Source organism: Colobus angolensis, unplaced genomic scaffold (genome assembly GCF_000951035.1).
Source record: "Colobus angolensis palliatus isolate OR3802 unplaced genomic scaffold, Cang.pa_1.0 Scaffold637, whole genome shotgun sequence".
Classification (NCBI taxonomy): Eukaryota; Metazoa; Chordata; class Mammalia; order Primates; family Cercopithecidae; genus Colobus; species Colobus angolensis.
This window is the reverse complement of record NW_012120010.1, coordinates 121,252-135,732: the sequence shown is the minus strand read 5'-3', so window position 1 is coordinate 135,732 and position 14,481 is coordinate 121,252. Positions and strand designations below refer to the sequence as shown.

Below are 14,481 nucleotides of genomic sequence, written 5' to 3'. Positions count from 1 at the left end.
GGATGGTCTCTCGATCTCCTGACCTCATGATCCGCCCGTCTCGGCCTCCCAAAGTGCTGGGATTACAGGCTGGAGCCACCGCGCCCGGCCTAAGTCACTTTTTAGGTCTCTAAAAACTTGCTTTATAAATCTGGGTGCTCTTGTATTGGTCGTATACATATTTAGGATAGTTAACTCTTCTTGTTGCATTGATCCCTTTACCATTATGTAATGCCCTTCTTTGTCTTTTTTGATCCTGGTTGGTTTATAGTCTGTTTTATCAGAGACTAGGATGGCAACTCCTGCTTCTTTTTGCTTTCCATTTTCTTGGTATATCTTCCTCCATCCCTTTATTTTGAGTCTACATGTGTCTTTGCAGGTGAGATGGGTCTCCTGAATACAGCACACTGATGGGGCTTGACTTTGTCCAATTTGCCAGTCTACATCTTTCATTGGGAATTTAGTCCATTTACATTTAAGGTTAATATTGTTATCTGTGAATGTGAGCCTATCATTATGATGCTAGCTGGTTATTTTACCCATTAGTTGATGCAGTTTCTCCATAGTGTCAGTGGTCTTTACAATTTGGTATGCTTTTTGCAGTGGCTGGTACCAGTTGTTCCTTTCCACGTTTAGTACTTTCTTCAGGAGTTCTTGTAAGGCAGGCCTCATGGTGACAAAATCTCTCAGTGTTTGCTTGTCTGTAAAGGATTTTATTTCTTCTTTGCTTACGAAGCTTAGTTTGACTGGATATGAAATTCTGGGTTGAAAATTCTTTTATTTAAGAATGTTGAATATTGGCCCCCACTCTCTTCTGGCTTGTAGGGTTTCTGCAGAGAGATCTGCTGTTAGTGTTATGGGCTTCCCTTTGTGGGTAACCTGACATTTCTCTCTGGCTGCCCTTAACATTTTTTCCATAAATTCAACCTTGGTGAATCTCACGATTATGTGTCTTGGGGTTGCTCTTCTCAAGGAGTATCTTTGTGGTGTTCTCCGTATTTCCTGAATTTGAATGTTGACCTGTCTTTCTAGGTTGGTGAAGTTCTCCTGGATAATATCCTGAAGAGTGTTTTCCAACTTGGTTCCATTCTCTCCATCACTTTCACGTACACCAATCAAACATAAATTTGGTCTTTTCACATAGTCCCATATTTCATGGAGGCTTTGTTCACTCCTTTTCATTTTTTTTCTCTAATCTTTTCTTTCTGCTTTATTTCATTATCTTCAATCTCTGATATCCTTTCTTCCTCTTGATAGATTCGGCTATTAATACTTGTGTATGCTTCACAAAGTTCTTGTACTGTGTTTTTCAGCTCCATCAGGTCATTTATGTTCTTCTCTAAACTAGTTATTCTAGTTAGCAATTCGTATAACCTTTTTCCAAGGTTCTTAGCTTCCTTGCATTGGATTAGAACATGCTCCTTTAGCTCGGAGGAGTTTGTTATTACCCACCTTCTAAAGCCTATTTCTGTCAATTTATCAAACTCATTCTCCATCTAGTTTTGTTCCCTTGCTGGCAAAGAGTTGTGATCCTTTGGAGGAGGAGGGGTGTTCTAGTTTTTGGAATTTTCAGCCTTTTGGCACTGGTTTCTCCCATCTTCATAGATTTATCTACCTTTGGTCTTTGATGCTGATGACCTTCAGATGGAGTCTCTGAGTGGATGACGTTTTTGTTCATGTTGATGCTATTCCTTTCTGTTTGTTAGTATTCCTTCTAACAGTCAGGTTCCTCTGCTGCAGGTGTGCTGGAGTTTGCTGGAGGTCCATTCCAGACCCTTTTTGCCTGGGTATCACCAGTGGAGGCTGCAGAACAGAAAAGATTGCTGCCTGTTCCTTCCTCTGGATGCTTCATCCCAGAGGGGCACCCGCCACATGCCAGCCAGAGCTCTCCTGTATGAGGTGCCTCTCAGCCCCTACTCAGAGTTGTCTCCCAGTCAGGATAAATGGGTGTCAGGGACCCACTTGAGGAAGCAGTCTGACCCTTAGCAGAGCTTGAAAACTGTGCTGGGAGATCCACTATCGTTTTCAGAGCTGTCAGGCAAGGATGTTTAAGTCTGCTGAAGCTGCGCCCACGGTCGCCCCTTCCCCCAGGTGCTTGGTCCCAGGGAGATGGGGGTTTTATCTATAATCTCCTGACTGGGGATGCTGCCTTTTTTTTTCCCCTCAGAGATGTCCTGCCCAGAGAGGAGGAACCTAGAGAGGCAGCTGGGCCACAGTGGCCTTGCTGAGCTGTGGTGGGCTCTACCCAGTTTGAACTTCCCTGAGGCTTTGTTTACACGTGAAGGTAAAACTGCCTACTCAAGTCTCAGCAATGGGGGATGCCCCTCCCCTGCCACCTAAACTTAAGCATCCCAGGTCGACCTCAGACTGCTGTGCTAGCAGTGAGAATTTCAAGCCAGTGGATCTTAGCTTTCTGGGCTCTAAGGGGGTGGGACACGCCCAGCCAGACTACTTGTCTCCCTGTGTTCAGCCCCCTTTCCAGAGGAGTAAATGATTCTGTCTTGCTGTCATTCCAGGCACCACTGGGGTATGAAATAAAAACTCCTGAAGCCCCTGGTTTTGTGCTTGAAACCTAGAGCCCTGGTGGTATAGGCACTGGAGGGAATCTCCTAGTCTGTGGGTTTCAAAGACTGTGGGAACAGTACAGTATCTGGGCCCAGTACACCGTTCTTCATGGCTTCCCTTGGGTAGGGGAGGGAATTTCCTGACCCCTTGCACTTCCTGGGCGAGGCGATGCCTCACCCTACTTTGGCTCACCCTGCATGGGCTGCACCCACTGTCCAACCAGTCCCAATGCAATGAACCGGGTACCTCAGTTGGAAATGCAGAAATCACCCGCCTTCTGCGTTGATCTCGCTGGGAGCTGGAGACCAGAGCTTTTCCTATTTGGCCATCTTGCCAGCAATCCTCTCTTTAAACATTCTTAAGACAATGTACCTTAAGAAAGAAAAAGAACTGCTCTTAAAGTATGTTATATAATATTATTAATTCTGGAGAATGATATTTTTGACAGTGATATTAGTATTGTTTTCTTTTTTTGGTTTGGTTATAGTTGACTTCTATTTCCCATTAAAAAGCTTTATTGAGGTTTAATGTATATATAACTAACTGCACACATTTAAAGCGTACAGTTTGGTATACTTTAGTACTTGCTGTGTGGATGTTTTGGTACTTGTTGTATGTATCAAGGGGTCATTCACTTTTATTGCTGAGAAGTATTCCATTTTGTAAATATACTACATTTTACTTGTTCATTCACTTGTTGATGAACATTTGACTTCATTCCAGGTTTTTACTATTACAAATAAAGCTGCTACGAAAATTCACGTGCAAGCCTTTGTGTAAACATATGCATTCATTTGTCTTAAGTAAATACTTGGGAGCAAAATGACTGAGTCATGTAATAGGTATATTTTTAACTTCTTATGAAAATTATAACTTAACTTCCCAAAGCAGTTGGACATGTTATATTCCTTTTAGCAGTGTACAAGGGGTCCATTTCCTCTATAACATTGTCAGCTCTTGGCATTTTCAAAACTTTAATTTGTGTTATTATGATTGATGTGCAGGGTATCTTATTGTGGGTTTAGTTAGCATTTCCCTAATGACTAGTTTCCTTGGAAAATCTCCTCCATATCTCTAGTTGCTTTTGGCAGGTACGTTTCCTTAAAATATACTTGAATTTTAAAATGTAATGACTCTTTTAACATGCCTGTGTACACTTTTACTACAATTAATACAATTTGAAACAAAATAAATTGGCAGTAAATTCCAGTTTTATTCCATTTGCAAGATCATTTTTTTCAACATGTGATTACCATAGAATATTTCTGTAAAGACTAGAGCTGTGAAAAATGTCTGATTCTCTAGATGGTGGGTCCTGTTGTTCCCATTTGCCTTAGCTGGTGTATATAATGGTAATATAATATATTACAGATGTTCTGGTCTGTTTTCCCTCTTTATTTAAGACAAAGTAAGACATCCAAGTCCACATAATTTTATTAATCAAATATTTCTCAGGATGTGAAAAAAATGAAAAAGGAATATAAAAGCAGTGATATAAAATAGGCAATGAAAGATGTTAAAATAAGAAATGAGATAAAGGAAAAAAATAGGAGAGTAAATAAAGAATGGTGGCTGAAAATACTGGGGAGAAAAGTAAATGAAATATAGAAAAGTGAATAAAATTTAAAAAAATAACAAAGACTGTGAGAAAGAGCCTAAAAATCTAGCAAAGTCAGTTGATGAGGTCCCCTTGAGGAGAGTGGAATGGTATGGAGGGAAGGGCAGGGCAGGCCATGAAATCCTGTTGAGTACTACTCCTTCCTACTTGATTCCATTGCCTATGCTCCTTGATCCTCAAGTTTTGCTTCTGTTTGCTAAGGATAATGATATCTGCTCTAGATGATTGTTATGAAGACGTTTTTAAAATGTATATTAAAGATTTCAGTGCTCATTAATTAATGTTCCCTAACCTATGCAAGGAGATCCACTAGGGAAACCTGAAAATTCAGACAGCAATAAGAGAAGCCTTAGTACAGAATCCATTGGCAGAAAGTCTGCATTGAAATGGGTTGGGCAAAAGCAGCAATTTATTCATGTCTTACAAACATGGTCTTACAAACATCATACAGAGCTGGCACAAAAGAACAGACACTGTCTCGTACACCATGCTTCCTTCCAAAACACTTCTATTGAGTTACAACATCAGAACAAGTCAATTACTGAGTTACACAGTTCTTCAAACATGGATACCTCCCCATTTGGGTGGTGAGATTGGCTAATCAGACAAACAATTAATTTACATGTTTAATACAGTGCAGGATTTGTAACAGGATTCAATATATTCACATTGATATTGTAATACATTCTAAAACAGTACATTTTTTCAGAAATGATGAAATTAGGTATTAAGATCTCCCTGCCTGTTTCAATTCCTTTGTTGTTTTTCTTCTTTCTTTTCTTAAAACCAGTTGCAAATAGTTTTACTAAACTTTTCACACTCAAAAACACTTCAAATTTTAAAAGCTAAAAACTATTTACAAATTACCCATTTTAATTTTAAAAGTGTTTGTTGTTGGTTTCATTGTTCCATATTAAAAAAGAAAATCACCCTCGTCCAACAACCATACCTCAGCTGCTACCACCATTAACTTCTGGCTGCTGTGAAGAATACTTAGAATTGGCCCCTTACAAATTTTCAGAGGTCCAAAATATACTCTGTTCCATGGCCCATGATACCAAATGTACATGTATAAAATGGCCATTTGACTTCCCCAAGCTACACACCTACTACAGATCATTTCATGTTGCTTTCACAGAAATGCCGAGTGGAGCAAGATGCCATGAGGTGACTTTGTAGTGAAATGAAGACAATGATTGGGAAATATGCTTTTTTAATCCCAAAGTCATTTTAAAAGCACAAAAAAGAGGTTGATTTTTAATCTTTGTACATACAGAATGTAATACATTTTCTTTACATTAGGCATAGTCATAAAAAGCATGTATAAGTTGTTTGGAAAATGCATTTTTCATAGAATTTACAAACACTGTGATATCAAACACATTCTCAAAAACTGCTAAAGTACTGACACAAAACCTGACTCAAAATGTAAATTTTTCAGTAGACTTAATTTCTAACTTGCATATTTAATAATTCAACTGTACTCAAGTTCCACTCATACTTCTCTAAAAACTCAAATATAGTGACATTACTCTCAAGTTAATTCTTTTCAAATAATCACAGGGTGCAGCTTATTTCTAACAGGTTCTGAATGAATTTCAGAACACTGGCACTGGAAAATGATACAAGACACAAGTCTGTAAACTGCTCTATAGACAACAGCTCAGGACAAATTAGCCTAGAAAAGATAGTGAAACACATTCTTTGTTGTGCTAATTTGACAGCCTAAGTATATTTTGCGTGAACAGATGTAAATTACGTTAGAATTGCTCTTGAACGATTTTGTAGTCTTACATTTGTTTGTTGATTAAGTAACACTTTTTATCTGGCAATGTAAAAAATCTTCACAGTCTTTTCAAGTAGTATCTTAATCTATTCTGGGGGACAATAAGTTAAATGAAGACTTCGGTGGCCATGCTGACTCGGTACAAACCATGGCCTTAGAAGTACACTTGCACACTATACCTATTTCCTATAAGAAAATTGCGCTTCTAACTGGATTTCTAGTTGAAGTTTATTTCTTTATTCACTAACTAATTCAACGATTTCACGAAGGTACATAGGGGTTTCTCAGGCCACACTGAGGCTTGTGACAGGCAGTGAATAATCCAAGGCCATGGTTCTTATGTGAGGCTATATTTTACAAAATTTTGACTCACATGTAACCTTAGGGGGGAGAGAAATTATATTTCAGCCACAGTGTTCTCAACTCAGCCCTTTGACAAAATCATTTCTCAGCTTGTTCACTGTCCTTTTGAAATGCATCTAAGTTACCCTTATGATAAAATTGCATCAAATAATTACAAACCAAACTGAAATGACCAGATACTTTTATATGCAGGACAACCATTTGCACATGACATAATTAATAAATACAAACTGGAGGACATTTCTTTAAGTATCTTTGGAATTAAAGAAAAATTGATTTCCCCAACCTGAAGATAAATGGATAAATTTTCACAAGGCAAGGCATACTCTTCATTTTTAAATCTTAATAATCACATTAACTTTTTGTGACATGTTCCAATGAGATTGTCACATTTTTAATTTGGGATTCTGGCACAGTATTCATAAAATGCCTGATTATTCCTAGTTATATCACTGGTAATCTGAAGGAAAAATTGAGTATCTTATGAAAATTTATCCAACTCTTCTAATAAATAGGGAAATTATCATGAAACACATTTGAAGTTACTTTCTGGTCTACTAATTCAATCCATTTCTAGCAACAATAACAAAAAAGGTAGTTTGATTTCCCAAGCTTGCAATCCAATATCGAAAGAAAGAAAATTTCTCCTTGCCTAGTAAAAACCTTTAAGTTCCAACTCATGGCTGGGATGCTAACCATCACAGAGCACGTGCCACTTGGCAATTTGTCTCCTGGGGTAGTCACAGATCTCTTTCCAGTGCTCTCCACCAGTTCCTTCTGCTGCTGCACCCAAGACTAACTGCCCGATTACCTCATTTCGGGACCCCCTTTCAGAATCCAAAACCAAAAATTCAACACTTATATCTTCAAGGCCCTCACAAGGAATATCAAAGACAAACAGCTCATTGAACACTGCATTGGGGGTGCATTTCTTCACATGAGTCTTCTTCTTGGAGATTCTCTTTTTGGCATGGTACAGGTTCACTTTGACATAGGGATCTGCAATGGAACATAACAGGCATTACAATGGCATAACTGGGCTAGAGAGCTGATATCAATATAACAGTGCTCTTAGAGAACATGGCATGCCAATGACATGTGGTTACCAGAAAAATAAGTAAAATCAAAGGAAAAATATGGATAAAGCTTGGCCTTTCTCTTGTCAACAGAACTGAAAATAAGGAAGAATATGGAAAATAAGAAAAAAAAGTTCTAAATTAGAGAATAAGGGGAAAAATTAATGATAGGAAAAGAGGTAACACAAAAGGAAAGAAAATAAAATGTTCTATGGACCCATTCTGATTATTATTAACTTAGTCCAAGAATAGAATAGAAGGAAAAAAATATATATTAGACAACATCTAGCTTTACTGACTTGTGTGACTTTGGGTAAGTCCATTTCCCTGACTTTTGGCTGTGTTTTCCATAGAATAAGGATTTAGAGTCCACAATATCAATGTTTTTTTTTTAGTTTTAACTTTTATGAATTTCTTTAGTCACAGGCTGGATTTGCTTTCTATTTCCTAGTGTTGAGCTTCTCTGTGTCATTGTTAGTATGTAGATTTTAAGTTCATGCCACCTTATCACAATACTTTTGCCTTTTTCTGGTGGCAATATATGAGTCAATTTTAGTTTCATAATCTAATCTTTTAAGACCATGTTTTCAACTTCCATCATTAAATAATAATAGTAATAACATTAGATGATATTTGAAGAAGTATGTGTTTTTAGTTCTCACAACGCCCCTCAGGATGAGTAGTATTATGGCCAATTTGTACAGAGGTTGAGAAACATACCCAATAATATTTTGCTAAGGAATGAAAGGGTTAGGATTTGAACTCAGGTAATGTTAAACTGTAGCTTATTTTGTTTCTCATTTCTATACAACAAAAAATTAGTGTTTTGTTTCATTTTTTTGTAAAGTTATTCACAAAAGTAAAAGCTAACTTTTACAGCAGATAAATAAGGTATTAGAGAAAAGATAAAACCTAAAAGAGTAAGAGTAGGTGGGTTCATTTGCAGTAAAATACATTCCACTCATACAGCGAACCTGAGTATTTCAGAAGCATTCTTACCTGAAAGTCCCGACACATCAGATTTAGGCAGATGTCGAGCTTTTAAAACAACCACAGTTAGAGTATTTGTGGTGGACTGATAGCAGAGAGAAATCAGTAACTCACCACGTCCTGAAGACTTCTAAAGAAAGAGAAATGTGATGTAAGTATTTCTATCTTTTTAGCTTTGAAGTTTGTACTTTCATTAAAGTTTAAATAGCATTGTCATTTAAATGTAATCTTCTTACTTATTTTTATTTTAATATTCTAAGGAATCGAAGAGTAAAAGCTTTTGTGCAGGATCATCGCTGCTTGAAAAACCACTGCCTGCCATCTTGTGGTCTTATTTGGTACTACAGGATGTTAAAATTCGCAATAAATTGGCCACACCCATTACTTAGAAATGTTTAAAGTATATTTAAATTATATCCTACACAGGATTATTTTTGGCTTTTGGTTTTTAACAACATCTCTACTTTTCAAAGTTATTACTAGTAATAAAGCTTATTTAATTATTTGCATGAGTACGTGTTGGGTCAAATGACTCTACACATACTCATGCAAAAAATTAGATAAGTTTGATTTGATTTGAAATTCTTTACTACCGACATATTGAAATTTGAACTCAGTCCCAGTGAGATTTATTCCGACCCCAACTACCTTCCTGGCACAGAGGGATAATGGAGTTAAAATTCTCTGCCTCTAACAACAGTGAATTTCTATTCAAGTCAAGGATTGAATTGATTTTAAGTACTGGAGAGAATTGTTTTGGGACGGTGTCATAGCGTCCTTCTTTGAATGCTACTTAGATTTCATTTGTACTTTAAAGACAATAGATAACATATCTAATAATTCAAAGTAAAATTTTTGACTGAAAGTAACAAGATATTAACTTGGTGTTTGTTTGCAACTAAGAGTGATGGCTGACACAAAACTAAAACTGTAATATATTTATACAAAAACTAACATGGGACAGCTGTATAAGTAGGCACTCTAAGGAGAATAAGAGTAGAAGAACGATCCTTATTCCCACTGTGCCACTAAATCAGCCGGGTGTCTCAAACAAGCTGTGGAATGTCTCTGAACCTTGACCTTCATTAATTTCAGTAGGAGAGGAGACAGTCCAAATGAGCTGTCAGATTTTCAGTTCTGAAACACTATGTTGTTTCAAAAATGTAAATTAGTATGTTTATTGATTTTTATAAATAATTCTATTATAGAGAGAAGTTATTCTGAAATACTACTGTTGAAATCAATTGAGTTTCAAATGTAAAGTGAAGATGGGATTAAATTTGTTTAATTGATGCCTTATTTTTTCTAATAAACCGAGAACTACCAGAGTAGTATAACTACAAAAATAGAGGAACTCGTTTCCTACTATACAATTTAGAGATGGGCATTGATAATTGAATATGACGTGATGCCTCCTCCTTGAAAAGCAGTTCCATGAAAAGTCAATACAATTTCCAAATCTTCAAGAATAATTGATTTAATTTTAAATTTCAATTTTAAATTCAATTACATTGACCTTGAAACCTCTTTGTTAACTTGCCTATGAATAAGAAATATTCACCTATATTTTAAAGTAGCAGTGTCTGTCAAAATATTTATGATAGAGATTAACAAAAGTATTTACATAAGTGATATCTAAATATCCATAAAGAATGCATATTTATTTCATATCATTAAAACACTTTGAGTATTTCAGTTATGCATTAAATTTTATTTCATCTGTTCTATTCCCTTGATCTCCATTAGATTATAATTAATAATTATTAAACATAGTAAGGATGATATGTACAAGCTTATCATATTAATGAAAATTCCTCAGACACTAAAAAGCTACATAAAAGATTGTTTATAAATACTTTAAGCACTGAAAATAAATTACCCTAACATTTCTCTTGATGATCTCTCTGTTCATTAACATTTTTCCTTCAGATAATTCAATTCCCGAGAGAGGAATTAGAACTTCCCCAATGATATCATCTCTTGAAAACCTGTCAAAACTCAAAATTGTGAAGTGCAAGGCCAATTCTTGGATTTGGGTGTAGGGGATCCCATAGAATGTAAAGGTCTCATCAAAAGCTGGATCCAAGGTTTTTCTCAGCACTCTAGTTTTCACTTTATGTTTCTTCTCTGGGAGGATCGTCATTTTGATATATGGGTCAGAGGTCATCGACTGCTCATCCATGGCTGGCAAGCCACGGGCTTCCTTGATATTGACCACAAATGCTTTTTTCTCAAAGTTGTATTCTAAGGAGAAGAAGAGAGTTCCCAGCTTCTCTTGTTTCTCTTCTGAAGAAAGGGAAGTGCTGGACTTTAAACTATCAGGGGAAACTGCCTCTTTTTCCCCTTCTAAAAAGAGCTTCGGGGCTGCATTCTCCAGATCAGAAGGGCTGCCGGGTTTGAGGTTGGTTTTGGGAAAATTGCCATTGAGATCTCTCTTTTCAAGATCCAGATGCAATGAATTCTTTGGCACAGCTGGCTTATTCTTTACTTCATTTTTGTCATCTGCTCCAAACTTCTTTTTGCTATTTAGGTTTTCAGGGTAAATATCAACTCCCTTAAGCACATGCACAAACTTGTATGGAGGAGTCTTGTTAGACTTGGATGATTTTCTCTGACAGCAGATCCATGCAAACAGAGAGACTGTGAAGACCAGGCCAAATGCACTGAAGATCCCCACCACTGTGGGAATTTCATCTGAAAAATCAAATGACCAATAATATACATTAAAGAAGCAGAGCTGGAGATATAAGCCTTTTGAAAAGCTTAACAGAGCTAGCAATTGCTATAGGTTGAATAGATTGAATTACTTTCCAGCTGATATATATATATATCACACTAACTCCAGATACAAACACATCCCCACAGGAAAAACATAAAGTATAGTAGAAACTCCTTCATTTCAGTAGTTTTTCATTAGTGAAATGAAAAGACAAAAATGGTCCTGAATCAGATACGGGGGAATGCTTAATGACTCTGACCTATTTTTGTTTTCTCAGGTAACATGAGACAACTACGAGATGATGGATCAGTACTAATTTCATTATTTTTTGTTGTCATTTTGAGGCTTTCCAGAGCATCAGCTTTTACGGGAATTCTAAGTAATTCCTTACCCAGAATTCAAGCAGCAAGCATTTAGGGACCCAGTGGTTCACTTAATTGTAGGAAATTCTGAAACAGTATTTGGCATTGCCACAAACTCATTAATAATTTTCAACCCAATTATGGAACAGTGATAAAAGAAATACACATATATTAGAGAAAAATAAAACAAAAACCGAAGAGTAACAGGGTACCAATATTTTGCAACTTATAACACTACCATCCCTCTGTATGACAACCCCAAATTTCTCAAACACTGAAATTTTCAAAGTATAAATGAATTAAACTTAAATAAGATAAAAACAGAACAATGGTTATAAGTGAATCAGCATTCCTTGACATGTAATGAGAACAGTGAAATTTAGAGTTCAATTTTATCTATAAGTGTTTCTTCCACTAGCACATGGCATGGCAAATGATAATCAAACTGAAATTGTCATTATTTTCTTGAATAATGGCACATTAAATTACTGACGTTAGGTAATATCGATTATACATAAGGCTTATCCTATTTTATGTGTAAGTATCTTTCTTAAACAAATGCTTAGTAACACCATGGAAGCAAAAGCAGTATTACTACATCGGTACATAGTGAATCAATAGAGACAAGGCTTAATATCATCCAAGTGAATACAACTAATGTAATATTATATACATTTTGTTCCATTGCAACATGCTTTTTATTCTAAATAGTGAATAATAAAGTTATAAGTTCCAGCCCAGAAAGGGTTAAAACTTTTCTAAATAACCACAAGAAATCTAGTCTTTTGTTACTTCCCTTCCCCAACCCCCCAAATCTTCTGCCAATCGACTTCATAATTATAAACCTGAACTCAGAGAATGTAAGGTTAAGAAAAGACAAATAAAGTAGAAGATAAAAAAATTCAATAAAACGGCAATAAAAATCCTGTATTTTAATGTATAGAAATTGAATCATGTAAAGATGAAATAAACCTTTGACTTCACTAGGTAGAAAAAAGAAACAGTGACTACTATAATATAAAGCAAGAGCTAAAGATAATCTGCTAAACTTAGCACCAGCTTTTCAGTTTTTCCTTCTATTCAAGTCTTTGTGAAAAAAAATGCACCCATATTCCTGGACTATAATAACCCAAGGCTAGGGAGCAAAAGCAAAGTCATGAACTGAGACAGTTCTTTAGCCAATGTAAAAACAATAAAAACAGCAGAAAATCATTTTTATAAGTAGACTAATAGACCATGCTAGAACATATTTTCACTAGTACAGTCTCTAAAAATTCCTCCGTTTTAGAAAATCATTCAGGTTTCAAATGAAGAATTGGGAATAAACGTCATACCAAAATAAACCCAATAACCAAATGGAAGGCTGGGAAAGAAATTCATTTATGAATATTATATCATAAATTGTCCCTATTTGATATTTATGTCAAATGGCAAACATTTTATATAACGTGGAAACGCTTATCTACTCCCTATGTATTCTCTACTGATAAGGTCTTATAATCTTCAAACCAAGATCATAGTTATTTTACTCAGCTTAATAACAATTATCATACATCTGTAGATATCACTCCTCTTCACAAACTTCTATGAAATTTCATGATTTACAAAATACATGTAAGTAAAATTCTGACCTTTTTCACTTGGAATACATTGGGTTCTAAAAATAGTACTTTTTTATCCTAAGAATTACATCTAATTTTATGTATTGAAACCAAAAACTTGGTGTAAGAAAAGGAAAACTGAACGGGAAAATTGGAGCCCTAATTCAAGTTTCCAGCAGCTTTCAGCTAATTGTGCAACCCACAATACTTCCCTCATCTCTCTGGGTTAGCTCAGCAGTGAAATGAAACAGGCTGAGCCAGTGCATTTTGAAACTGCCTTTAACCCTACTGCCATATGATTCTGTCTTTCACTAGCAACATATTTCAAAGATCCTAGAAAACCATAGCAGACAAAAACACCCATATGGAACACCCTGTAATACAATATACATTGCCAAACCCCAATAGACAAGTTGCTTTCTTTAACCAAGATCGAGCCCCAATGTAACCAGAGATATATTTAGCTTCTCCTAATAAAAAATAGATTTACCTATAAAATAGATGAAACCAACATGGGAAAAACAAAACCCTTTTTCTTTACTCAGTGCGTGCTGCAATTTACAGAAGTACCTGAAAATTTAAGAACTTCTTGAAGGTAAATTCTAACAGAAGACAGTTTTAAGGAGAGAGATACTAAGGAAGGGAGAGAAGCCGCAGAAGTAAGCCACAATTGCCTGACTGCCATTCTCATTTTCCTTTTAAATTAACTACCTAGGAAATCTGTATTCAACAACCAGGGAAAAAATAAATGAATAAACAGCCCACCCCAGAGTATTCAAGGAACAACTGCAGTCATAAGTTCAGCAACTTGCTTACCAAATTCTTCCCGGCTGGTGGTGATCGGAGCCATTTTTTACTGCGTGTTCTGTCCGAGGTGCTGAAGGGAAAACTGCCTGGCTGGATTCACTTGCCTGGATCTGAAGCGCCGGCTTTCCGAGCGCTGAAAACAACAGCGCAGAGCCCAGGGGACCAGCTCCTGGAACAGGGAGGAGGCAAAGAGGGAGGTCCACTCGCCCTCGCACAGTGATTTGCCACCTCGGTTCCTGTTTTGGCTCTTCTGAGAAGCTCGTCTCCGAGACTCCAGACGTGGCTGGAACCCGAATTGACGCAATCCTGACGCTACAGGGCTGAAATCAGCACCTGCCCCTCTCCCCTCCTCCCTTCAAGCTTTCCTTCTTGCTTCCTCCCTCCTCTCTTGAGGATTCAACACACGCTCATCAATTGTTTTAACTGTTGGACCACTAGAGATTAGCTTTGCTGTTTTGTGGGGGCTCAGAGGCTTACCGAGATGAGCCCCGAAACAGATCCCTGTCAGTTCCTAACATAAAATCTCCTGATCAGCTAGATGAATAAAATTATGTTTCTGAGTTATCAGAATAACGTAACTTACAGAGGAGAAATTTCTGGTTCAAATGACTCATT

At 36.6% G+C, this 14,481-nt stretch overlaps 1 protein-coding gene across 2 annotated transcripts; it reads right to left on the bottom strand.

The window, feature by feature from the left end:
• Positions 1-4,553: 4,553 nt before the first annotated feature.
• On the bottom strand, positions 4,554-14,278 carry SYT4 (synaptotagmin IV). 2 transcript variants are annotated; one of them, XM_011963946.1, is made up of 4 exons: positions 13,876-14,278; positions 10,257-11,071; positions 8,387-8,507; positions 4,554-7,310 (listed from the first exon to the last, which is right to left on the bottom strand). In XM_011963946.1, exons 1-4 carry the CDS (start codon positions 13,907-13,909, stop codon positions 7,003-7,005), a joined length of 1,278 nt encoding a protein of 425 aa, XP_011819336.1. In that variant the 5' UTR covers positions 13,910-14,278; the 3' UTR covers positions 4,554-7,002. The 2 variants fall into 2 exon arrangements, with proteins under 2 accessions (XP_011819336.1, XP_011819337.1); XM_011963947.1 differs by having other exon boundaries at positions 10,257-11,017; positions 13,876-14,272.
• Between the last annotated feature and the right edge of the window lie 203 nt (positions 14,279-14,481).

Coding starts and splice junctions, on each gene's coding strand:
- SYT4 (XM_011963946.1), bottom strand. CDS start 13,909: ATGGCTCCGATCACCACCAGCCGGGAAGAATTTG. Junction 8,508..10,256: donor TCATCAAGAGAAATGTTAGG/GTAATTTATTTT, acceptor CTCTTTCTTTAG/AAGTCTTCAGGACGTGGTGA. Junction 7,311..8,386: donor TGATGTGTCGGGACTTTCAG/GTAAGAATGCTT, acceptor GTTCCATTGCAG/ATCCCTATGTCAAAGTGAAC.